Source organism: Boleophthalmus pectinirostris, unplaced genomic scaffold (assembly GCF_026225935.1).
Source record: "Boleophthalmus pectinirostris isolate CB_2022bp ecotype Guang Dong unplaced genomic scaffold, ASM2622593v1 HiC_scaffold_17, whole genome shotgun sequence".
NCBI classification, from domain to species: Eukaryota; Metazoa; Chordata; class Actinopteri; order Gobiiformes; family Gobiidae; genus Boleophthalmus; species Boleophthalmus pectinirostris.
This window is the reverse complement of record NW_026571115.1, coordinates 18,988,971-19,016,184: the sequence shown is the minus strand read 5'-3', so window position 1 is coordinate 19,016,184 and position 27,214 is coordinate 18,988,971. Positions and strand designations below refer to the sequence as shown.

The 27,214-nt window shown below is 37.5% G+C and overlaps 1 protein-coding gene across 1 annotated transcript; it reads right to left on the bottom strand.

The window, feature by feature from the left end:
* Positions 1 to 129: 129 nt before the first annotated feature.
* Positions 130 to 20,866, bottom strand: LOC110169537 (ras-related protein Rab-26-like). Its single transcript, XM_020935079.2, has 9 exons — positions 20,548 to 20,866; positions 19,705 to 19,815; positions 13,197 to 13,238; positions 13,016 to 13,082; positions 9,964 to 10,016; positions 1,012 to 1,077; positions 846 to 902; positions 644 to 720; positions 130 to 310 (listed from the first exon to the last, which is right to left on the bottom strand). Exons 1-9 carry the CDS (start codon positions 20,731 to 20,733, stop codon positions 217 to 219), a joined length of 753 nt encoding a protein of 250 aa, XP_020790738.1. The 5' UTR covers positions 20,734 to 20,866; the 3' UTR covers positions 130 to 216.
* Positions 20,867 to 27,214: the final 6,348 nt, after the last annotated feature.

The following is a 27,214-nucleotide window of genomic DNA, read 5'->3' as shown; positions in this document are numbered from 1 at the left end:
AATGAACCACACTGAGATCATGTTGCACAAGAGACATGTAATGATTTCACCTTTTTTGCCATGTCTTATTCTTGCTTATAGCTTGATATGTGAAATACAGAAAATACTGGTGAATCTAAAACAGCATCATGTTTTCAAAGAATTGTATTTATGGAGATAATAGTTTTGTCCTTGTTTTGCAAATGCAGAAAGACAGTGAGGTCAGCCGACTGGGGTCTAACAGCAGCTCGTCCCCCTCATCTCTTTGTTGACGTATTCTTGGAGCTTGAACGTTTCACTGGGATCCTTCATAGACCTGTGTTTTAGCTCTCTATCAGAACAAAAGCAAACACTGATTATTAGCATGGTGTAGCAAGCAGGTTGCTAGCTGGAGTTAACTTTTGTTTTATTTTGGCAAGCACTATTAATATGTAAAGAAAGGGCAGAATAACTGAGTGAACACATTATCGAAGTACAGCTATAGTGTAAATATTAACTCTCCCAAACTAATTCTCACATTTGTACAAAAAAGTTACAATAGAACTGTATTCGTGTTAACTTATTGAGAGGACCAAGGCTATTATGAAACTGTAACCAGACACTCATTATTTTTTCTGTAGAAAATGTTTCTGAAAGCTGCTAGAAATGTCTGTGAACAACTCACTTTGCCACAGCAGTGAAGGCCAGCTCCACATTTAGACCAGACCTGGCACTGGTCTCCATGAAGGGGACTCCAAACTCCTGCACAACAGAAAACATTCAGCATTTTATTGAACATATTCTGGCACACACAATTTAAGCGTGGCCTTTATAACTGTACATGCTCTCCATCACCTGTGACATTGTGTTGGCATTGTGTCATTTACCTTAGCAAGTCTCTCACCATCTTCTCTCTTCACCACTCTCTCATGTGTGGAATCAGCCTGGTAAAGAAAAACATAAATCTTTTTTTTGTTGTTTTGTTTTGTTTGTTTTTTTTAAAGAAAATTTAATCCCTCTACCAACGAAGACAGACAACCCACAATGCCTTGCCTTGTTTCCTAGCAGCATGAGCACGACATCTTGTTGTGCATACTCATGGATCTCGCTTAGCCATGCCTAGTAACAAGTACAGAGAGACAGCTGTTAGACACAATACAGGGGACAACAAAACTGGCCACATGCACAAGAGTCCAATACTAATGTCCCATTAAAGGGTCAGTGAGGAGACCATGTCTGGGGTTTGACAAGGACAAGTCGAGCAATAATCTAATAACACAAGAGCAGGCATGGCATTCAGAAACTAAATCTCTCTAATGGATGACAAAGAGAGCAGAAACATAGAAAGGCCTTGAATAGTCTATTCAAATGTATTCTGTTGTTATTCAGATAATAGGTGAACATTCAGCTTACAGTAAAGTTGATTCGTTTGATTATTTTTTGTGTAACTAGATGAACTTTGAACATTTTAATAGTGCTCTTCTTGTGATGAACATATGAAATTGCAAACTGATTCCCTTTTGAAAATACATGTAATAGCAATTAATTTTAAATGCATTCAAATGGTTCTACAGTGATGGGGTCTTTTTTAATGAACTGTCTGCATATTTTTCAGCTGCTCTTGAGTAATTAATTCAAGTAATGACAAAGCGTTTATCGCAGGGCAGGGGTTGTCTGTAGTCAACGGCTGTGTTAAATAATGTAATGAGCCACTGTGGGACTTGAATTCTTCAAAAAGTAACATAATCTTGATATGAATATAATTTTAAACAGTCTAATTGATAACCTGTGTGGTGTCTTTACTTTATTTTTTAGTACTTAATCAATCTGCCAAAAAATAAACTCTGCTAAACAGTTGTAAAATATTTGGGTAAAATTTTTAAATAAACTATCACATCTGTAGCTCATTGTTTTACATTTTGTTCTCAGCAAAACAAAATCTTCTTAAACAAGTGACTTCAAAACTGCAGCTTATTCTCTGCTGATAACCCCGCCTCTTCATTGTGGCATTTTATTATAGTAAGCAGCAGATTGTCATGTTGAGTGTTTTTATTTTAGAAAAAGGAGTGTTTGACCCAGAGTGATCTTTTTGCAATTATGTTCAGAGCCAAACATTTTCTTGACCCAAAATACAAATCATAAAACCTCATAAGTTGATTTTACATTACATGCTTATTTACAGCTCATGCAAACTTTACCATAAGCAGGATTTAGGTCTAAGTCAGCTAACTCCTTCTAATATTTTCTTTGACCTGAAAACAAAACTTTCACAAAGTGCACATCTTCCTCTACAGCTGCCCCCTGCTGGTGACACTCCCAGCTGGAGAGGAGCTGATGTGACAAGAGGAGAGGCCTGACAACAAGTGAGGGGGGAGATGAAGAGTAAAGCATCAGAGATCAGTGCAGATGAAAGAAGAGCAGATGGCGCTTGCACAGTGACAGCACTGCAACTAGAGCATACATCACAGTGAGAATTTATGTGGTTTGATTTCAGTTTGGGGTTATGAAGTGCTTAGGGTTTAGTTGTTAACGCCAAGAGTAAGAAATATGCTGTCACATTTTCTGTTGCTAGTGCTTTGAAAAAAGTGTGTAGCTCCTGCTGGAAATGGGATTTAAAAAAAAAAAAATCACCAAGATTCACCAAGGCTCGTTTAGATAAAAAGTAAAAAATAGCTACTGACTAAAATGAATATATTTCCGTTTTTTTTTTTTTTTTTTGTGTGTGTGTTTTTTTAAACTTGACTTCGTGGAATCTGTGAGACATTTTAGGGGGTTTCCTTATTTCCTATTTTGTTAGATTTTCCATGTGTATTCCTGTTAAAGGGCCCATACTATTTTCTGATCTATGTTATAATGATGTTTCCTTATCTAAAACTTGTGTTTAGAGTTGTGTTTTGTTTCATTCACACACGTTTAACACACAAATCCTGCATATTTCTTCTCTCAAACAGAAAACACTCCACATCCACCTTGTGATGTCATGTGGCAATACAGGAAATGCTCCACTGTGTTTTCAAACTCTATACACCTTCACTAGAATCATTTGGATGATTTCAGCTCTTCAATTGCCAATCTGTACTGAACAAAATGCAAAAGGTAGCTGTTAATTTAAAAAATACCACTACATGACATCACACGGTGGAACAGAGCATTTTGCGCAGGCATGTCCAAACTATGAAGATAAAGAAAGGGATAAAGCACTGGACTCATTTTAACTTGTAAATGTACATATTACAATTATTCAATGAGCACCAGTCTATGGTCCTCTCTTTTAAATGGGCCCTGGATGAAAAATGTTTTGAGTTTCTGATTTTGAGCTTTGAAGATGTGGACAGACTAAAAATAAAGGGTCAATCAAATGTGTGTGAATGAAACAAAACAACTCCAGGTATGTTTTTGATGAAGAAACAACATTCTAACATTGCATAAAACTCACAATAGTCAATTCCGCATAATATAAGACCTTTAATTAAACAAACGAAAGACAGTTGCCAGAACAGAGTGAGAGACTGCAACTGAAGTACCATGGCAATACATACTCCTGACACTACTACTCTGTACTATTCTGAATACTTATATAGAACTAAAAACTAATTTCTTGAATATTTTAATGTTTACCAGTTGCTTTGTGTGGCACAGATTGACAAAATAAGTACATTATAACAAACAATGACTTAACTACTTGACAGCTATGTGCCCCTGGAAGCCTGAGTATCTATCTGCGTGACCTAACCTCCCCTCTGTTTTCCTTTTATCTGAGCAGCCTTACTTGGAGTGACAATGCTATTCTTGCCAAACTTTGATCAGTTGGGGCATTCGCTCTGGAGAGGGAGCGGAGATGTCTACAACTTGTGGAGCTGACTGAGGCAAGTCTCAGTAACACTGGGGAAAGTAGGCCTAGTCTCCAGAGATCCAATATGGCTGACAGAAGTATTTATTATATGCCAACTATCTGGAAGTTATAATTGCACTTCAGCAGTTTTTAATTTGAGAACTTTGTGCATGCAGTACAAGTTGGTGACACCCATAGATTACAGGATGGTTCCTTAAAGGTGCACTATGTAGCTTTTTGGTTGAGGGACCATCGCCTGCTTGTTTCTACGGATGTGCTGGATGTGCTCTGCTTGGAATTCTCCACAGTGACTTTAAACAGCTTTACCTTACATTTATTCAATTACAGATGGTTTTATAGCTTTAAAATATCGAGAAAAACAGGCATTCTGACTGTGAGCGGGGTCGCCTCTCCACAGATCTGACCTGTAAATTAGCCTGGTTTTGCCTCCATGAAGATAGGTTTCTTTAGCCTGTTTTATCAGCCGGTTTCATTTTGTGGAAACTGTCTGACCTTGCAGCATTAGGATTTGTTCGCTCGACGGCGGGTACTTTTTTAAATTTACCCAAACGCTGCTATTTGGTTGTGACATATGTAATGCGCCACTAACGGGGCTAACTGGCTTAAGCTTTTCCCAAACCCAATAGGAAAAAAGGCAGTAATGTCTTTCCCCTTGATAAAATTCACTAAACATTCTCTTTGTTCCCTCTTTAAAGCCTCGATCTTGGAATTGTTGCCAACACAGAATGTATGGCTTCATCTACATCCATCTCGATTGCTTTGTTTACTGTTGTGCTGTACCACACAGCTCTTCGCTGATTGACTGGTGTGCGGTCTACAACTTCCGGGGTTCTTGCAAGCTGTCTAGTGTATTCTGATTCCTGACCTAGTCACTGGAGAGAAATGAAATTGAGTGGAGGCATTAGGAGGCTTAGAAGCTTCAAGTTGATTTTAGATCAGTATTCATTCAGCCAATCAATCATTCAACCTTTATTGAACACCTAGCCAAATTTGGGCCGGTGCGGTGGCTCCCAGCCCTCAATTCCCTCCGTCCCCAAACTGAGCCCCCCAGTTCTCTATACTTTCCGCCCAAGAATGTAACATAATAATGCTTTAATTTTATGGATGTACAGAGGAAGGTCAAAATGTCAAGTGGGCGAGTAAAATGCAAATTCAGTGTGCTTCTTCATAATAGAGCAGATGTGTCACTCAACCATCGTTTAGTTCTAAAATATACATGTGTGGAGTGAAGGGGCTGAGGCTCGGGGGGGAGAGGAGGGGCACGGGGTGAGGGGGGGCCGAGGCTGCAGGTGTGTGTGCACATCTGCAACGCTCATTATCACGTCGTCCTCCTGAGTTGTGGGCCAGTATCTCACAGATCAGCCATGACCAAGATGGACGCCCTGTCACTTAGTTCACATGCTTCTATCTTGGTCAAAGAGTTGGTCCTGACTTTACTTTACTTTATGAATAAAAAGTAAAGGGTTAAATGTTTGAAAGAAGATAACCTGCAATTACTTAGGCCAAAAAGAGCAAACAAAATATTGTGTATTCATGGGGTCATATCATGCAAAACGCTAAAAATGCCTGTAGTTTAAAGCATTCTTGTGTTAGTTTTGCCATCTCAAATATTTATTCTCCATTTAAAGGTGCATTGTGTAACTTTTCTGGTGGAGGGTCCGTCAAAGGCTTTTCTCATTTGAGATGTTATTGCTTTGTCTGGAATGTTCCACAGTATAGTATTAAACCTTTCTATCTTCATGGAGACCAAACCAGATCAAGTTACAGGTCAGATCTGTCAGAATGCCAGTTTTTCTAGGCATTTTTGAGGTAAAACTACCTGTAAATGAAAAAAAATGTAAGACAGAGCTGTTTAATGTCATACTGTGGAACATTCCAGGCAGCGCAATGAATTATCCACAGAAACAAGCAGGTTACATAGTACATAGTAAGCACTGTAAACTGAATGTTGATTTATAATTATACAGCCCAATCTAATCAAAATTAATATTGTACTTAAGATATGTTTTATGGAAATGATTCAGCCCTAATTCCTAACCCAAAATAGTCTGGAGAGTATCAAAGCAAAACAAAAAGCTTTGCATCATTGTAGAACATCTATCAGAGCTTTTGACTGCACAAGAAAAACAATGGGATTATGCAGAGCTGGACAGAGTTGAGTAACAAGCCTTTGATTTTGAGTTTAATAATAAAAAAAGAAGCACAGTCAGCCAATCACTGTTGGGTTTGTGCCTCTTCACAGGTGCTTCCTTCTGAAGTTTGTGAAAAACAGAAGGCCTTTGTGATCTGCAGAACATCAGCAACAGCACAAGTGAAATGAGAGGTGAGATGCCTCGCTCACTAGCACACATGCATACACACACACACACACAAACACACACAAACACATGCAGAGGATCTAATCAAAGACCTGAAAAGTTGCTGACAAACCTCAAAATGCTGTAAACCAGGAATTTAAGGTACTGACTGTACTTTAGAGTCTTTAGGTATAATTCTCATTTATTTTTTAAGATCATAAACACGGAATTTTCTCTTTTTCCTGCTTTTCACGTAACCCGCATTGATTTTGTAATCCATTGTCTTGTCTCTCTTTTTAGTCACATAATACAATTGTAGCCAATGAGACTTATTGCCTAAATCAACAAAACTGAAAATCTCATGATCTTATTTATCTTGTCTTTAAGTTCTCATAAAAATACATTAAATATACAATATAAAGAGCTTGACATTAGAGCCATAATTTACACAAATTGAACAGATCAGATGAGGTTGGATCTTAAGATGCAGATACTGTTGAGTGACTGTTGTATGAATGAAACATTATGTACTGACAGTTTGTGTCATCACCATCTGCTGTGGCGGTGCCTGACATTTTGCTAACAGCTCAGAGTGGGCACCAGGGTCACCATTAGATTTGATGCCAGTGTGGGCCCAGAGGAGGACACTGACAGATGAATGAGCGCTCACATATGAGCCTTTGTCTCTTTTATAGCGTGCCAGTGTCCACTAACAGACAACAGCAATGCCTGCCTCCAAACCACCAGCAGGTAAAACTGGAATCTTGCTCTAACTTAGTATAACAACTGTATTCCTGTTCATAGCTTTTCCACATTGAAACCAATGCATTCAAATATAATTCTACAAAGAAATAAAATACTGCATTTTGGGCCTGTGTGATTAATAAAATTTTAATTGAAGCAAGATTTAATAGTCTCATGTCAATCGTAAGAGTGGCTCTTGTTTATTGAGAAGTCTACAGCCAGTCCTCTGTAAAGCATGTGGCTTGGAGCTCAGACTTTGGAGGATTTTTTTGTGTTATGTTTCATGGATTAAACTAAACTGAAGTCTCATTTATGAAATTAATATTAAAAGCAATTTTTAAGGAAAAAAAAAAATCTAATTATGAATTACGATCGATTGAATTATGATCGATCAATATGAAAAACAAAAATCACATCCAGTCACAGTCCCTGTCCTTTTGGGAAGGACAGGGCATAATAAAGTCAACTTTTTTCAAACTTGATATATTCACTACAATAATGGACAGACCCATGGACACTAATGATTCCCTGTAGCCCAGTGTGAGGCAGTGAAGCTGGTGAGGAACAGTGTGATGTAGCCCTGTATTTGTGGCTGTGCTCTGGAGCGGCATTCATCACCATTAGTGTTCATTTCCATGAGTTAGTGCGGGTTTGTGCCACAGGCTTCTGCAGCTCACTGCTCATTCATTTCACCAAACACAGAGAGACTGAGGTCAGGGGCACATACAGACAGCTGCAATTGGGGGCTGACAAGATTTATAACATTTCAAATTTATTTATAATGAGAAATACTATCTCACTTTTTCATTAAACTAGAAGTGAGTTTAATACTGCTTTCATCCCCACCCCCTCCACCCCCTTTTCTTTTAAACTTTTTGTTTTCTGGCAAACTAATAGGAATAATCCCTTATTCATCCAGGACTGGTCCAAGGCTTTCAATGTCATCTGGACAATGGAAATCAAAACATTACAACTGCAATCTGGAAGTCATTATCCATCTTTTTGCAAATGCCTAATATCTATTAGTAGTAATAAGTAAGCAGAGATATGTACTATTTAACGTATGTATTAGTTTTAATTGGTCTTATAATTTATTTCCATATTTATTTAAACCACCACAACAAACCAAATAATTTAATTACATCTTATTTATGCTGAATTACCAGTATATGCCAAAAAAGTACTAGGCCCCCACTTTATGTGCTCTTTAACTGAATGCAGTACAACACAACACACCAACTCTTCCTCGTGAATCCCATTAGCCCATTAGTGAAGAGTTCAAAGATCAGCAGTTTGTGAGGACCATCGAAACCCATTGTAGTCCCTAGTGTTGAGTTTGCATGTTTTCCTAATGCCGTCTCCTAGTCGTTTAAGGGTAGTGACCAAAACTGTAATAAAAGTCTTGCCTTTGATTGATAAATGCTTTAAATCTGAATACATCTCCATGGAGACAGACACAAACTGATGCAGTGCAGATAAGAGGCAGGAGAAAAGGGTTTATTATCCAGGGCAGGACACACAAACTGCCAATAAATCACAGTTAATCCTTTGCTATCCTGATTTAACTTAACATGTGTCAGTTTCTCTCAAAAGCTAAGTTAAGATAAGATCTCAAACTGTCAAAACAAAGGATAATGGTTCTACTCCCATTCCTCCAAGTCCTACTGTATTGTTGAGCATGACACATTTTGTTTTTGGTGTCTGTGTGAATGTAAGGGTTGATGCATCAATGAGTCAGGCATAATGTTAGAAGCAAATGCACGTACATCCCAATATATAGAACATAAAATATGGTTTTGACACATTGACCATTTTTAACTGGCAACAACCTCACAAAACTCACACCGGGGATAGTGCCATGAAGATGGCGGACTGCAGAGAAAACCTGTTTACATCAACTAACCGCACACATCTCACAGCAACATCAAGTGACCACTCTGAGGAAGAACGCTATTGAGAAACCAAAATGGTCAAGTATGAAAATGAACTAAACCTTGGTTTGAAAGCGAGTAGAGAGTTTTCCAGTTAAAGGGACAGTCTGGAATTTTAGACAGAGAGTCTCATTTCCTAGTTAGCCAGAGTGTTGGAGACGTGTGGAGACATTTTTTAAAATATTCCATCCAGTCCTTGTATTTGCAGAAGTCACTGGTGCTAGGCTAGTGCATGTCAATGACCATAGATAGCCTGCCACTAAACACCATCTTACCCACTCCACAAAACACCCAAAGCAAATCTGTTTGTTATGCCAGACTGTCAATGTGAATGTCTGTGTTAATAGAATAATATTTGAAATAAAACTAACCCTGCATCGCATGAATCACTGCATGTTGAGGACCTAGTTTCTCAGCAGCAGCAGAATTTTACTTTGACAATAAGATAAGTGCTCGGTGATATCAATCCGCCACTGCCAAGCTTTCTATCGGGAAGTACAACTCACTGCTGCTGCTCAGACATAACTCCTTCAAATGCAAGGTTGGTTTTACTTCTTAAATTATTCTATCGACACAGACATTTACATCAACAGTCTGGCGTTATAATTGTTTTGCTTCGGGTGCTTTGTGGAGTGGGTAAGACTGTTTTTAGTGGCAGGCTAACTATGCCCATTGACATGCACTAGCCTAGCACCAGCGACCTCTGCAAATACAAGGGCTGGATGGAATATTTTAAAAAGTCTCCACATGTCTCCAACACTCTGGCTAACTAGGAAATGAGGTCCTATGTCCAAAATTCCAGACTGTCCCTTTAACAAATACCTTTTACCTTTAGTTCAGTAGAGCTGAAATTATCCAAATGATTCTAGTGAAGGTGTATGGAGTTTAAAAACACAGTGGAGCATGTCTTTACCACATGACATCACAAGGGGTGGAACAGAGTGCTGTATGTATGTATGTATGTATGTATGTGTGTATGTATTTGAGAGAAGAACTGTAGGGTTTGTGTGTAAAATAGTAAAATTATCACAAGACAAATTTGCTCATATATAAATCTAGTAGTTTTACTTCTTCTAGTCAGTATAAGTAAATAAATAAATAAAGGAAAAGTATGAATTTTTTTTCTAAAATTATACAAATATTAAATAATGATAAAGAGAAAAGAGCAAACTTGTCCTACCCTTATGTTGTCAAAGGATGCACGGTTGGTGACGTCATACAGCAAGAGTAAAGCTACAACACACAAATATGAAATTAAGAACTGGTCAATACATAAGACAATTCAATATAGCAAACATTTATCCCTAAGGCGTTGCCCAACCACAAAAAGAAATATTGAAAATGATAGAGTACAGTGGCTTCTGTTTTTCAATGAGCTTTTCAATGACCCTTTGTGGTAAAATATTATTACATATGTACCTACAAAGGTTTGTTTATGTTTTACTTCTGAGAGTTTGAATGAAGTCTGATTAGAATTATTGTGAGAAAACAAAAGGCAAAGACCACACAGAGGAACAATCGGCAGCGGAAATGAAAGGCAAGAATTAGCAAGGCACTTGGGCTGAGACTTGACGCAGAAGAGATGAAAGCTCAGATAAGAAGGAGGGAGGGAGAGCAACTGAAAATAACTTTATGAATGCTGTTTTGTTTCAGTCAACCAGCCCCCAGAACAACAAAACCTCATTGGTGAATCAATCAAAACTGTTGATGAACACTGAATACAGAACAGGTTTTAGTTCAGTATACAAAATATTCTACATCATGACAGGAGTTGTTGATGTTTAAAGGTCCTATATTACACAAAATGGATTGTTGTGAGCTTTAAGCCATGTTATAATGCTGTTACCTCCTCAAAAACAAATGCAGAGTTGTGATTTGTTTCATTCACATGTTTGAGCAATCGTGGTTTATTAGTTTTTCAAGTTAACAGCTGCCTTTTACGTTTAGTTCAGTAGAGTTTGTCAATTCCAGATCTGAAATCATCCAAATGATTCTAGTGAAGTTGTATAGAGTTTAAAAACACAATGGAGCACTTCCTGTATTACCACGTGACATCATAAGGTTTGTGTGTTAAATGAGGGAATGAAACAAAACACAACTCCAGATATTAAAAAGAAAAACATCCAAGGCACTCCGACTACATTAAAAGTCCTTTAATAAATAAAACAGGACTATACAACTCCAGGTATGTTTGAGGAAACAAACTGAATATGGGCTCTTTAATGTATGATGTGTATTCTGACAACTCTCCGTAATGCCTAACAACTGGAGCTACATTATACACAAGAAATTAGAGATTTCTGTTAAGAGCCTATTAGAGCATTTAGAGCAGGCATGTCCAAACTATGGCCCGGGGGCCAAATGCGGCCCTCAGACAAACTTTTCTTGGCCCTCAGGCTTCCAGGAGAATTGGCCCAAATTACCTTGCATCAATTAAAACATAACTTTTTACTGCAAGTTTTTGGAAAATCTACCTTGATAAAGCCAATATTTCATACTTAGTGTGTGGTTTTGAGGATCTTAGCATGAATAAAGACTGATGGATCATTCTAACATGTTAAAAATGCACATATTTCAATTATTCACTGTACTGAGCACCAGTCTACAGCCCTCGATTGGCCCTCTGCTTCATCTGTGTTTAGATATGTGGCCCTTGATGAAAAAAGTTTGGACACCCCTGATTTAGAGCCAATATTTGCACATGCATATTGGCAATCGGCCTTAAATCATAAACAGAGGCCGATATTTAGTTTTGCCCTACATATCAGCCCAAAAATATCTGCCAAGTTTATCAACCATTGGCTGATCTGGATTCTAAACAATCGGTATCAGCACTGGCGATGACAGAACCCATCAGTCAATCTCTATGTTCCAGTTCTTTGACTTGTTTTGTGTGTTTTAATTTCTTTATTGTCCCCATGGATTCCTGTTGTGAGGGCCCTGGTCCCTAATTGATGGAGTACTTCTACACCTGGCCAATCCTGCCTCACCTCCAGGCTCCTCCCCCTGTTGAAGTTGTTGCTCCACACCTGTTTGGACTGTTGGTCTTTGTGGTCAGTCTGCCATTTTGTGTGTGTCTCTTTCATGTTAGTCACTCATTTGTACTAGTATGTGTCTGACTTTGTTTGTTGTGTTTAGACACTGGTTTAGTTAAGTTCTGTTTTGTGCCTTTTTGTTTTGTCACTTAATTCTGTTTGTGGATTTATGTGGTTTTACTTTGGGGCACTTCTGATTTAGTTTTGTTGTGTGTCCCTTAGTTTAATCACTTGTTTTTGTTTACACCTGCATGGCCCGTTTTTTGACACAAAACTCGTATGTTAATCCTGCTATTTTGTTTCTTAATTTAGGTTATTTTCTGTACCTATTTTAGCCTGTTTTGCTAATTTGTCTTTTACATTCCTGTTAGTTAAACATTACTTAATTTATTCCATTTTTTTCCCCTACCCTAGCGAGCTGGGCCGTAACATTCTACAAATATTAACAAAAATAAATATCTCTATTTTTTTATCCCAATAATAATCAATTGATCAAAATCTTGCTAAAACATGTCTGTAAATTTCTACAAGTATGACTCAGTAAAGTAATTAGACTGTGCAAAAGTGCACAATAAGGTCTCACTGCAAGTTTCTTTTCTATTTCCTATTAAGTATCACCTTTTTTAGCAACAACCAGAAAACATGAAATATTTATACACAGCATATCCATAGAAGTTTTGTTAAGCAATATTTCTTCTATCCACAGCCCCAGTGAGGCTCTGATAATAACTGAGCTCCTCCATCATACTATATGTGTTGGCCTTGTGCAGCTGGTCTCATTGTGAGCTTTCATTATTTTCATTCATCAATATTTAGTGTCAAATATAACAGAGATAAATATGCCTCACCTATAACAAGTTTGGGTCATGATGAAAAATACCATTGAGATTTATCTATGTTGTGTGACTGACAATAATTGAAAGTAATTTATGAAGAAAACAATGTTGTCTTTGTAAGCAAAAGTAGTATATCTATAAAAACAGGGGAGGGGAACTAATGTGTAAAAATGCTGTTATGACACCCTCACTTCTTTAAGATACATTTATTTTTAAGTTATGCTATGTAACTTTTCTGGGCAGGGGCAAGACAGAAAGTTACTGACAGAGCCTTCACAATTCAAGATAAACTGAATTAAATTATATTATTTTATTATTTTATTTTTAATTTTTTCTGTGGTTTTGTGCATGTGAGTCTCACCATGAGCATCGCGGTAATACGCATGAGTGACACTACGAAAGCGCTCCTGTCCAGCTGTGTCCCAGATCTGTGCATAACATAATATCAGATCATCAATAACTTCAAGCATCAAAATCAAAACTATTTCATTTTTAGATTTTATGGTAAAAAATAAATAAATAAATAAAAATAATAGTCTTACCTGCAACTTGACTTTGACTCCATCAATGTTCATGACTTTATTCTGGAAAAACAGCAAGAAACTTTTAAGTGGCAATAGAGATTTTCTTTCAAGAAGTTTACAGGTTTTACAAAGTTTAGTTCAGGGGTAGGTTACCTCTCTTTACCAGTTAACTTTGCTTTTATGTAATTAAAAGTCTGCACATATTTTCTCTTGTGTTTGTTTCAGTGTTGTTAGGCAAGATAGAATTAAATCAAACTGCATAATGATTCGAAGTACATAACTGTAAAGGCAGAAAAAGAGGTAGAAGTGGTTTATTTGAACAAGGTAATGTGGATGTTGACAATGATCTTATACTGTGTAGTGCAGTGTTTCCCAAACTTTGTGACCCAAGTCAATAAACATTATTCATAAGTCACAAAATAAACGTGGATTTGACCATTATTGAACATTAATGAGGATATTTTATTGTTGACTGGGTGAGCGAGTCTCTCTGAACAATTAGTATTACTCAAGTTTTAAACAATGAAAAACAGTAATAGAACCAGCAATAAAAGGGGATCCATAAGTTGCCTATTTGGACATTGAATGTAGCTCATTTCTTTTTTTTTCAACATTCAGTTGAACCAGCAATATTGGAACAAATTAGTCAATAAAATAATTGCGAAAAGATTAGAATTGATACAAAACATGTCTTAACATTTCAATATTTCTAATGAGATAGGTGGGCCTGTCTGCATTTTTGTGGCACGTTCCAGTCTGGGGTGCAGGAGGAGAGCGCAGTAGCAGATCAGGCGCAGCATTCAGTTTGTTTCTGTGCTTTGGCTTCATTTTTGTGAGCACAGAAAATCCCAGTTCACACAAATATGTAGTAATGAAAGGAATAAGCACAAGAACACTGGCTCTACTGAGGACAGGATATTCTGATCAAATGCTTATCCAGAATTACGATAAGGTCACAGATCCATGTATGCAACTGTACATTGCAAACTGACATGCAGATCGTGACAAAGCAACCCCCCAGAAAACTCTTGCGACCCACCTGAGGGTCGCGACCCAGTCTTTGGGAAAAAATGGAGTAGGGGAATAATGCCTTCCTTGTAACTATTCTGCACACTTTTTAATGTTTTCATATATTGTGAAGTAACCTGTTAAAATAGACTGTGCCATTTGTTTTTTTTGTTTTTTTTGCAGCCCGAGGTCAGTATTTATAAAAGACATTTAAAAGCCAACAAAGAGCCCTTCTGGGAGACAGTGACATAAATAGATAAATCAGTGCTGGGGTGAGAGCCTGCCCCACAGCCCATGGCCCGTCTCTCATTAATCAACACCTGGTCACTGGTGCATTCTTACAAATATAAAATACTACAATAATGTTATAAAGGACTATATTTACAGGAAGAAATATATGAAAAATTATCTTGTGTATTTTCAGTTTTGTTCAGTTTGGGTTGGGTAATGTTTTCAAACCTCACCACCCAAAGATGGTCTGACAGCAGGAGCAGGGACAGGAGATGTTAAGAGAAGATGACAAATATCAGGCCCAGTATAGAAGACTGCATATTTTTGCTTGTTTTTTGCTAATTCAGTCACAGTGGGAACAAACTCATAAATATTCACATTCAGTGGAGCAGTGAATTGGGATTTCTACCCAAATATAAAACTATTAAATTGTCTTTGAAGATTCTATAAATATTCAATGATTCATAAAATAGGTTCATACCATTATTATATTCATATTTTGAGTGGTTTTAGTCAGTTCAAGCTTGCGGGTAATACTTCTTTGAGAACACATTCGCTGTCATGTAATGTAAGTAGTGGACACAGTTTGGCAAGGACAGGAGCAACTCTACAAAGACTAAAGCACTTACTGTAGTGAATGGGGTCAGTGAGCATTGGATTCACGATTTGAACTGTTTCCCTGTACAATCACTGGTGTGCAAGAGATGATTATTACAATATTTGTTCCCTGATCATATAGCAACATGTTTGAAAACAGGGAATACAAAACCTTGAAAAAAATATAGTTTATATAAAATCAGTCTATTTTTAAATCATAGGCTTCATAAAATAATCTTATTTTGTCCTAAGACAAGGCACTCTACTCACATTGCCTAGTATAAAAGTGGTGCATGCAGTGAGTGTTGGTGGGGGGGGGACATAAAGTCGGTTCATTTGTGTAAAATGTTCAATTTTCATGTGCACCAGCAAGTCAACAATGCACTGACTCTCTCAGGGGGGCTTTAAAATGGCTTTATCTTCCGTATTGAACTTATTTACTGTCAAGATCGGCCCCATACAAAATAGTACAACCCGAATGATGATGGATATTTATAAACTATAATTATATGCAATCCTACATGAATTTTAAATGTTACACAATAATTCACATTTGATATTAAATTTGCATTTGATTATTTATTAACAACAGGATAAATTCAGGTCAGATTTGTGTATATCCTCCATTACATCACTACATACATCCCTTACGTGGGCCAGACTCATAGCCAATGTCAATCCCCTATGCAGCTAATTAGGATGGTCATTGTAGACAAAACCATCTCCATAAATCAGGCTACAGCAATCAAACAGAGCACTTCAGATGCTCTCGATCCAGCCAGTGGTTCATTGGTTTTGCTTGCTGAATATGCAAAATTAGTTTGTGGAGATAACTCATGTGTTTTGGAATGTATCCCTATAGTACAACCTCAAGCTGGAATCCAACACAAACTCATATTTGAATATAGAGTTCAGATAAGGGTCAGGCAATACTTCCATTATAACTGCCTCTGGAGTGTATAAGTTCAAGGCATTTGTGAGATGGTGTTGACGCCGCAAATGCATTCAGTAATCTCAAACAAACAGACAAGGAAATGAATAAATTTTAAAAAGCTCAAGCCTATCCAGTACAATTACTTATTCAGCGTTCCTAATGTGACAGAGACGTGGGCTATTTGCTTGCCACCACGTTCCTGGCCTGTTTAAAAATTAATGGAGCTCCTCAGGGCTCGCTTCTGGGTCCCAGTGACATTCGGACAGCAGGAGGCAAAGCTGCTTTTCATTAATTACCAAGAACCACAACCACACCACACACAGAAACACAGAAGGGATATAACACTAACTGGACATTATGACATGAGACTAAAACTAAGAGGACATAACATTAAAATATGCACATCTTAAAAAAATGGTTTGCAAGTACAAATTATAAATAAAGTAACAGTGCTATCAAGCAGCGTTGTGATTCTCTATTAAATTACATGGTGTCAAAAAGAACTTGAAAGCATCAGTTTGCGTAATTGAATGAAAATAGACAGCATGGATAAAGGGCCCATCACAAACTGTCCACGACTAATTGCAACTGCAGTTTTTAGAGCTTCTTTGAGCTGTTGTTGTTGTTTATGTTTCTGTGAATCGAATCAAATGTTACTGTCACTCTATACTTGTGTGTATGCATGTAAAAAAAACTCCTAAAAAACCTACAGCCAATTGCTACTTTGCAGCTGATGTCATCAACAATCCCTGGGGGTGTGCTAACTGTAGGCACTGCTCTATTTAATTTGAGCTTTATTCTATAAAAAAAAAAAAAAAAATCTCACACATGAAGCGAGCATTAGCCAACAGTTTTCAATTAGTCAATCTCACCTTTTTGTTGAAAATCAAACACCTAAACATGAAGACCCATATTATTCACAGGCTCCTGTGTTGTTTAAATCCATTTTAGATTTTTTCTTGAGTTTTCAGATTATTTTAAAACATTTTTGGCAGTGGTTCCTAATGTATGCCTTGTATCACCATGGTAACTAATGAACATTCTGCCGTACATATACATGTACAACACCCCCAGCGTGATGTCTCTGCAAAGTATGAATAACAACATATACTTAGCACAATCTTAAAAGATGGTTTATATAATTGGAGACCCTCTTGGAGTCGAATGAGGATGAACATGATGTTATCTGTTTTGAACAATGCAAAGGAGACAATGAAGTGACAGAAGTATAACCGACACTGCTGCTCAGTGCTATTGGCTCATTAACAGCTTCTACATCTGTGATCAGGGTGTGACATCCTCCCATATGTTTAAGAGGCACGACCAAAACAACAGTGTTGTACTTTTTCTCTATCTCTCCAACTCCACTGAGGTACTACAACTGAAGACTGTCAACAAAGAAGTATAGTATGATAGATTCAAATGTAATTTGTCAAATTATGGAATTATGTTCTGCGTACGCTCATTTCTTGTGTTTTTAAGATATTAAGCACCTTTTATCAAATATGCAAGACTTTTTTTCAGTGACATGTGATGTAAGTAAGTTTATGTAAGTAAGATGTAGTAAGTTTGCTCCATACAGATCAAATTAAGAGCAGTAATATTAAAATAATGTTGACAAAGGACTAACCTTGAGGGTAAAGCAATGTTTCATCTTAGATAAAAATCCTATATTAGGCAAAACTGTCTCTTGTGAACTTTAATCCATGTTAGAATGTTGTTCATCAAAAACACAAGTCTAGTTGTTTGTCTAGAGCTCCAAAGCTCAAAGTGCTCTGTTCCACCTTGTGATGTGATGAAGACTTACTTTTCATGTTAACAGCTTCATTTACCTTTTGTTCAATAGAGATTGACAATTCCAGGTCTGAAATCATCCAAACAATTCTAGTGAAGGTGTATGGAATTTAAAAACAAAGTGGAGCACTTCCTGTATTACCACATAACATCATGAGGTGGAAGTGGTTTTGTTTGAGAGAAGAACTCAGCCTAAATATGCAGGATTTGAGAGTTAAATGTGTAAATGAAACAAAACACAACTCTGGCTATGTTTTTGATGAAGAAACAACATTGTAACATAAACCAGATAGTGTAATATGAGCCTTTTAAGAGACAGTATAAGCCGATAGACAAATAGGAGAGGGTGCACCATGTACATAATACGTACGTACATAATGCATTTTCAACATATCTGACAGAAAACAACTGTCTTCCTCTGTTTTCCCCGTCCTCTGTACAGGATATGAGACAAACAAGTATGGAACATGAACCACACTTTTAACAAGGCTGAGGTGCAGGTTTAATCTCAGAAGCAAAAGAAAAGCTTAACAAACCCCATCAAATCCCAGCACAAAGTCAATTGCTTTCTACCAAGAATCCAACCTAAATTGTCATATCTAAAAATACCCACAATTGATGTTTGTTTTGTTGTTCGTGTCTGATAGAAAAACATAAAATGTTTTTTGCTGCATCACAGATATAAAAAATCTATTAATCTGCAGATGAGTCCTAAAATAAAGAAAGAAATCATTTGGATTTATCATTATTTGGATTTAATACGGCAACAAAAGATGGAGAGAACAACAAGAGTAATGTCTACAAATATGATGACACAGCGGATTTTGAATATCATTGGCTATTTCTTGGCAAAAACATCTAGAGGAAGAATTATTCATGTTGCTGTGATACACAATGAAAGTCAGTGTGACACAAGAGCAGAGAAAGCACAAGAGTTTATGAGTTTTTCACACTTTTTGCCTACCTCAAGTGGAAATGATGGAAAGGCCATAGAGCTAGTTTTTCATCAAATAAATAAGGCATAACTTCTCTTTTGATATAATCAGTTCTTTTACTTAACTTGACAATCATGACAAAAGTACTTAGAATTAGTGATGCGATATTAGTGAATGAGTCTGCTCTTTTCAATGGTTCCTTAACGTTAACTGTTGGAATCAAATCTCATTTTTGAAAAGAACTAAGGTCTGTGTTGAGAGTCTGCGTACACTGGCATATGAGTGTGTGTATGTGTGTGTGTGTGTGTGTGTGTGTGTGTGTGTGTAGGAATGGGAGTGGTTCCTTGATGTAGGTGGAAAAGCACTATTTATATATAAAAATGTGACAAATTTTAGTTTTATTTAGATTATGCATAATTTCAAAGAATAAACTCACTCCCACTCTCAGTTGGAACTACAGTATTTTAAACAGATCTGAGCCTTGGTCATTTTTATCAGATTATTTTGTAGATAACTGAGTTCTCATAGTGGCTTCTCTCATATAAATAAATATACAAAGAGCCAGTCTTTTGAATGGCTCTTTGGCATGAGCCAGTTTGGATCCCATAAAAGACCTGAAAGTACATACTATTTACAATGGTGTATCAGTCTAACTATAAGGGATATTTTGTGCATTAAAAAGGATAAACATGCTTAATTAATCCCAGATGAAAAGAAGTGATATGAGGTGCACAGTTGACTGCTGGTTGGACACTGGAATTTATTTGGATTTATAGAACAAGTTTGGTCTTGGCTCACTATGAACAGGCTGTTTCTACGTACATACTGGTACGTGAGAGGCACCCCTGATAACCAGAGAGCAATAAAATGAAAATATGCCACAGTCATTTAAAAAAAAAAATCAATATACCCCATTTGATAGAATTTGGTGTACAGAAAGCCCCTATTGCCCACTCCAATTTCACAGTACATGGCCCTGTTTCGATGCTGCAAGTGTTATTTTTCTGGTGTGATGTTTTAAACTTACTCTGAAGTCAATGCCCACGGTGGAGATGAAGCTACCAGCCAGAAACGCTCCGTCTTTAAAGCGAACCAGGAGACAAGTCTTCCCCACACCAGAGTCTCCTACCAGCATCACCTGCAGAGGCATAACATTATTTAATTTGCACTATAACTAAAATAACATTAAATGAATGACGTCCCAGCACACAAGATTCTATTTCTGATTGTACTGTAAAACCATGTTTTTCTAGCTTATAATGAGGTTAAATATTTGATGTGATTATTTCTGATGAGGTTATAGGAAACTGACACTGAAGTCCCCTGAGCCTGTTGGGGCAGAGAGGATGTAGATAAAATAAATAGACTAATGGAACAACGCAGATGGAACAACATGCAGGAGATGTAGACCATGCTTTATGAACTATGCAAATATAATATCAATCATATGTGTTTAAGTTAGTTACAATGCAAATAATATGTCAAAATAGTAAAAATTCCTCCCCTTTTAATCATTTAAATGATCAATTGGAATTTTCCACTGTAATATGTGGATGTTGTGTGAAGTACTTAGTCCATATGCAGCCTGGTTATAGTGAGTGAAATACTGTAAAGCTTAAACATAAGGACAGATGATGATAATGTGTTGGCTGATGAAAAGTGACAGGCGCCTCAAATCGATCCTCTATTGACACAGCTGCAGCCAGGGGTTTACTGTTGTAAATAAACGTGGTTGTAAAAGTGAATGCAATCAAAACAACACAGTCAATCACCAATACAACGCAATGAAACTCGCTCAAGCTATGCAACTTATCTGTAAAAAATAAATATTTTCTGTGTTTTAGTAATATAAGAAAATACATAGATTTACCTTGAAAGCAATGTCATAAAACTCGCTGCTGTTGCTGATGGGAGGTCTGCTGGGATGCACTACCCCATTTAAGGGCGCGATTCCAGGGCAACTCTTCGTAATTTTCCCGGTGCTTTTCCCGGTGGGGCTTCCAGTGGACGGGGTGTTCGCTCCAGCTTTACTTTTGGCCGTCTTCTTGCGAGACATCGGGCAGATTTGACTGTTCAAACCTCACAAAGACTTCAAAAGCAAGTCGCACCAAAGCAAACTGCTCAACGCGCGCTAAACACAAACCGGAAAAGTATCCTAACCTAGCGAGAAACAAAGATTTTCTCAGTCTTTGTCATCACAACATGGTCGAACGCTAAGGTACTGAAAAATGAACAAACAGACAAGGCTTGAGCCGCTTCCTGCTCCGCGCACGGTCCTCCTCTCAGGACAGGAGCGTCGGCACTACTCGTGTAAATCAGGATTTGGCTTTTACCAGCTTCTGCAGGACATGGGGGCGCTGTACGTCTGATGTATTTTACTAATGTATTGTCTTTGTGTACAGAACTCAAAACTGGAGTATTCGTCTTTATTTATGTAATTTAGAGTGCTCTGAAGAGGCAAGGACAAATTGGCCCTGTCCATGGTGCTGAAAACGTAATTAGAGAAGAGAGAAATTAATCGAATTGAATTTACTTATACTTAAGATTGGATATTAAATGGGGTCAATCGATGTCACGGTGAAGGAAGATGTTCAAGCAGGAACTTTATCTTTTTTGCATACTCAGTAGAGCCACCTGTGGAATATGTTTGAATTGTGATTTCACAATTAAACCACAAGAGGGAGACAAATGTATTGTATATAATTTATTAGGTGGGTGAACGCTCTAGGTACCGATATGATGATAAATATACACGCTTCACTTCACAGCTTTATTTGTTATAAAACATTATAATGATGCACAATTAAATTACTGTATGTGGTTTATATTCTTTGACTCACAAAATAAAACAACATTTTTAAACTATTACTATTTTCTTTTTCTGCCAATATTTTTTTTATGTGTATATGGCCTATACTACAATTAAAATAAAAAAAAAAAACAACAACATAAAATTAAAGGATATATATTCAAAAGAGATATAATTGTCAAATGATATCTATTATATTATTATTATAATGCAAATCTCATGTTTGTAAATAATATTCTTGATCATCCCAAGCACCATAGTCCACATATTGGGTTGATTTGTGACAAAGAACGGCAGCACTTTCTGATTACAGTCAAATCCTCTGTGGTCACAAAAGACATGCTGTTATTTTTCTTTTTTGTTATGCAATATTGTATGGATATTGTGCATAATACTTGTGCTTTTGTGTTCCAGAGCCAAACTGTCCAACTTTATTACAGTGTGTTTGAAGATTCAAGCCCAGAACCCCACTTTCTCCACACAAGTGAATCCAGGCAAAAGTGAACCACCGTGAACTTTGACCTCTGCACTTGTGGTCCATGACTAACACAAGACATTCGTATGTGAACATGTGTAAGTAGAGTTTTTGACAACTATACTTTAACTTTACTGGAGACAGCCAAAGAACTTTCAAGAGTGCAATCGCAAATATGGATTTACGACAAAATCTGTCTATAGTTTGACTCACTCTGGATTTCCTTATATTTGAAAAACAGATGTGTAGGAATATATAATGTAACAAATGTAACATGTTAATAATGTATTTCAGGGGCAAGAGGTAAAGGCTTTGATGTGTCACAAAAGTTTACGTTCAATCCAACTTATAAAATAGCCCAATATCTCACCAGGAGTTTCAAGAACTTTGTTAAAATTTAAAAATAAATGAATAATAAAAATAAAAATTAGTACTTGTGGTTATATAATTTAGGGATAAATAATCTATAATTTATCTCAAAATGTGTATTGATCAAAAAACAAATTTCGTCCAGTTGACAAATTTAATTTCTCCTTTGTCATGGATTCTACCTGGAGGAGTGAGGGATTTTACAAACATCTTAAAATGTGTAGAAAAAGTGATGTTTGTTTAGTGACCCCTTTATGATTTAAGTTGTACGTTTGTGGCCTGCCTTACAGAATTTACATAAATCACTGGATCAAGCAAATGTTACTAATTTACACCAAGTTTATTTGTTGACCCATCACTTACCGCTCATTAAAATTGTATACATGGTAAAATCCATAATAACTACATTAAATACATTAACACTGGTCTTACTGTGCTCCATAGTGTACTAAAAATCCAGTTGTAAACACTTCAACAACTGTGACCTCTGTCTTGAAATGTGTCAGTCAGCATTTTTCCCCTGTCCACCTGACTGAGCCTAACTACAGCCTACATGAGCCAGTGTGTGTTTGTCAGTGTTGTAGATAATATGGACTCCAAACTTACCCATCAACCCCGGCGACACCTCGACAGCTGAGATTGGTTCTGCCACAGGAGCAGCTGTCCTCTGCTACAACAGCTGGGTGTTTTGGAGGGAACAGGGTCAGCAGCAGCCTTGTCAAGTTAATTTTGTCCATGAGAGTACTGTACATGCAACGCCATAGTAGCAAGATGTGTGGTAACTTTACTCTGGGTACTCTGGATGTCAAGGTAACATACAACATAATACAAATACCACCAAAAGCTGTGTGTTACTATATAAAAGCACTACTACTGTTTAAATTTTCTCATGGAGGGTCCATCTAATGCTTTTCTACATGTTTCTCAAGATGGTATCAAACCTTTCTATCTTCATGGAGACCATATCAGACCAAGTTATAGGACAGATCTGTGGAGAAGAAAGAGAGAAGTCAGAAGGCCTGTTTTTCTAGGTATTTCTGAGCTATAAAGCCACCTGTAATACAATAAATCTAAGGCAGAGTTGTTTAATGTGGCAGAGCAATGATATCTCCACAGAAACAAACTGATGATGGACTCTCCACCAGAAAAGGTACAAAATGCATCTTTAATAAAAAATAATATATACTAGTACTGTCCCAATAAAAAACTTTTTTTCTCTGATTGAAGGGAAAGCCATGTTAAGATGTTAGGAATCATTAAAAAAAAATAAAGAAGCTGAATAATGTATTTATGTTAAGCTGGATAATGTATTTATGTTGAACTACCAATGTGCTCATATAGTTAGAGCAGTCTCAAAATCAGATTCAAGACTGTGTCAACTCACACTAATCTGACATGTTCATTAGGAGCTCATTAGGCATCTGTGCGAGTGTTCAGGGCATCTACAAAACTATGCTGTTAAACATAATACAGCTGTATATGTTATCTATATGTATGTGTATGACACATGTATGGTTTTATATAATATGTATGACATAAAATTCTGTTTATGTACTCCAACATAAACAGAATTTTTGCCCCGCCAACTGCCCTGCGCATAAACAAATGAAACAGATTATTGTTATTGTAAACTGAGTTGGTTAGAAGTGTGCCTGTGATAGTGTTGCAATCATAGCCAAATGCTTTGTGCATGTTTGGTCATAAAGGTCACTCTATAAGCACTAGGGGGTCAGAGCACTTGCGGCCGCACCCTTGGGCCAGGCATTTGTCAGTTTACCCAGGTCAGGTGCCCTGAGCGCGGGCAGGGGGCGTGCAGCAGCAGTCCAGCCATCGCTCAACCACACTCACAGCAACTGTTGCTGTGTTGGCAGCTCTCCTCCTCAGCTGCCCGGGCGGAGGGCGGGGCGAGGGGGAGATGAGCAGGGCATCCTGCCAGCTTCACCCTGTTTGTCAGGACTTGGCAAGAGCAGGCCTCGGTGCACTGGGACAGCCTGGCACTTATTGGGTCCATGAGGCATGTGAAATGAGGGACAGTGTGTAATGGTGACAGGGAAACTTCCAGAATGGAGCCTTGGGTGCTGTTATTTGTATTATAGTTATTATGTTGTCTTGCACAAATCTGGAAGAAGTACATATCAGCTGTAATTTTTGAAGAAAGAAAACAATCTTAATTTTATAATTGCCAGACATGCAAAACATTTCACAGTATTATTAAGCAACCAGACATATACATTTAACTTTACAAATGAAGGAGAATGTACAGAATGAGCAGACATATATTTCATGGGTACTAATAAAATAATTACTATAATCAGATGTATTTTGTGTGCCTGTGTGTATTTACAAAATGCATGTATTACGTGCAGTTCACTGTATTGCAGTGGTGTGTGCCTGGAAGGTGTGAGGTGTATACTTTTACACATTATGAATGTAATACAAATGTATTGATGGATAGTGAATATTAATAGGCTATATATATATATAAAATCTGCCATATTGTAGTGAAAGTGTCACTTTACACCTGTTTCACTCTGGATGTCCTCATTTTGTCGAGCCTTTACATTGAATGGTAACGGTGCAGCACTCAGCACTATTTCCTCTTTATAAAACAAAAACAGTCTTTCTTGTCAATTGCATCATTGCATCCTATGCAGTTTCCACACTGATGCAGGGTTAATATTCACTGTGATTTAAACCAGTGGGGGGTCAATATAAGTGAGTCCTTATGAAAGCCAAGGTCTGTTAAATGAATTGTGTAAAATACAAATACACCACTTCCCTATTGAGTTTGTATTTTTTATTAAACCTCTCTTAAACTTGCTTGGTGGCTGTAACAGAGAATAGAAATAGACAGTTGTGTTCATGTCAGAGCCATAAATTCACACCTATCCGGGGTGGTTCCTGAAATGATATTCTCCTGCACTGTGTACAGATTTATGGCCCCACATGGCTCTGTCAAAGGGAGAGGATTCTCTGACAGAGCACTTTTTTAGCTTCAGGATAACACATGGCAACACAACCATTAGGATTATGCGTTACCAGTTTGTATATGAGAGCGAGGCTGCCCTAACTGTGGCACAGGGCCCACATGCAGCACACAGACCTGTTTTGTTGGCTCTAGAACATGCCACAGAACAGCACCATAACATTATGTTGTGAGACAGACCCAAGCCTCAATCACATGTATAGCAGCTTGGTCAAACTTCTGCAAAATCCACAAATGAACTTGAACATTTTACCGTTAATGTTAATGTTTTATTGTTAATGTTTTACTTTGTATTTTTCAATATGTAACATTCAATATGCCTTAAAGAAAATTTTCTGTAAGTCATATATAGCGTGCTTTACTTTATTGAATACATGAGGAACATTATCGTACCTCATGAGATTTATTTTGAGATGTTTATATTTGAAACACAATGACAACAAAAATATTACGTTGAAAAATGTTTTTAAAAAGTGAGCTAAAATTGTAAACCACACAATGTATGTATTACAAATTAATTATTAAAATCTTGTTTTGTTGTCATGGATCCAATCTCTTGTCTCATCTTTAATTCTGCCTCATCCCATCAATTCCCTCTACCTTAGCTAATGTAATACAACTATGTCAGCATATACTCTTTGTGCCAGCCCCAACCCCGGATAAAAAGAGAAGAAAAATTATAGAAAACCATCTGACATTAAAATTCTCCTGTAATGTAATCACTGGAACCTCTTCTCTACAGTGCACTGCTCTGCCCATCATTCACGACAGTACGTAACAGAATATCACGCAATCCCAGGACCAGCGGTGGACCCCGGCTTCACATCTGAGATCAAACACCACAAAATCGCCACACAACACCACACAGAGCAACACACACATGCACGCACACACGTTGGCCCTGGCTGCAGCCGGGAGTGGGCACGCGGGCACCAACTGGAGTCTTGTGTGGTGCGCGGGGAAAGGTGTGAGCTGCGTGTGGGTGAGTGCGAATCCGAGTGTGTGCGTCTGTGTATTTGTGGAGCTTTTTTGCAGTTGTGACAGCTGGGATGAAGGAGTGGAGGCGGCGTGTGTGATTGGGGGAGGTGCCAACAAGCAAGTGTCCCTTTATTTTCATGGCTCCCTCTCACAAACACTATAGTCGATCCATGTGTGCCCATCTTGGACAGTATGTACATCTGTGTTTGCGCCTGTTAATGTTGAGATTGAATGTGGCGGCGGATTATGTTACATATAGTAGGTGCAATATTGGGCACCAGTGGATTTAGTGTGTTTACTGAAAATATTTATGCTAAACAGTTGGTAATGACTTGTCAAGGAGGGATTGACTTAAGCCTATATCACAGCTCTGCTTATACTTGTTTGTGCATAATGGGGTGTTGTTTCTGATTTGGCACAATATATTGGTAAAGGGCCTATATTACACAATTTTCTGATCTGTTATAATGTTGTTTCCTTATCACAAACATACCTGGAGTTGTACTTTGATTCATTCACAAAAGTCATTTTTGTGTAATATAAGACCTTTAATTAATCATCAGTTTAATTTACTAGAAATTATTCTGCTGTGGGTGGCAAGGTAACTAGATCCAAACTAAGCAAGTAACAAGGTGTAGTTGAGCAATAGATTCCTGTAATGCAATGAAATGAGACAGTTGTCTCCTCTGCTAGGATTGTATTTAGTAACAATAACACATTCAGTGATAATGCACAGCACTAGGTGTCTTCTGTATTAAGTACAAAATCTACCCGAGCTGCATCTGTGAAGTCTCCATCTGGGCTGTGGCTTGGTACATTGTGAAGAATACTTATGTGGGATGCAGTGGATTCAGGGACCCAGAGCTCAGTGGTTTGAATCTCGCTTGGACCAGTGCAAACTGACATTGTGTCCTTGTGCA

Coding starts and splice junctions, on each gene's coding strand:
- LOC110169537 (XM_020935079.2), bottom strand. CDS start 20,733: ATGTCTCGCAAGAAGACGGCCAAAAGTAAAGCTGGAGCGAACACCCCG. Junction 10,017..13,015: donor GTATTACCGCGATGCTCATG/GTGAGACTCACA, acceptor TGTGTGTTGTAG/CTTTACTCTTGCTGTATGAC. Junction 1,078..9,963: donor CATCCTTTGACAACATAAGG/GTAGGACAAGTT, acceptor ACTTGTTACTAG/GCATGGCTAAGCGAGATCCA.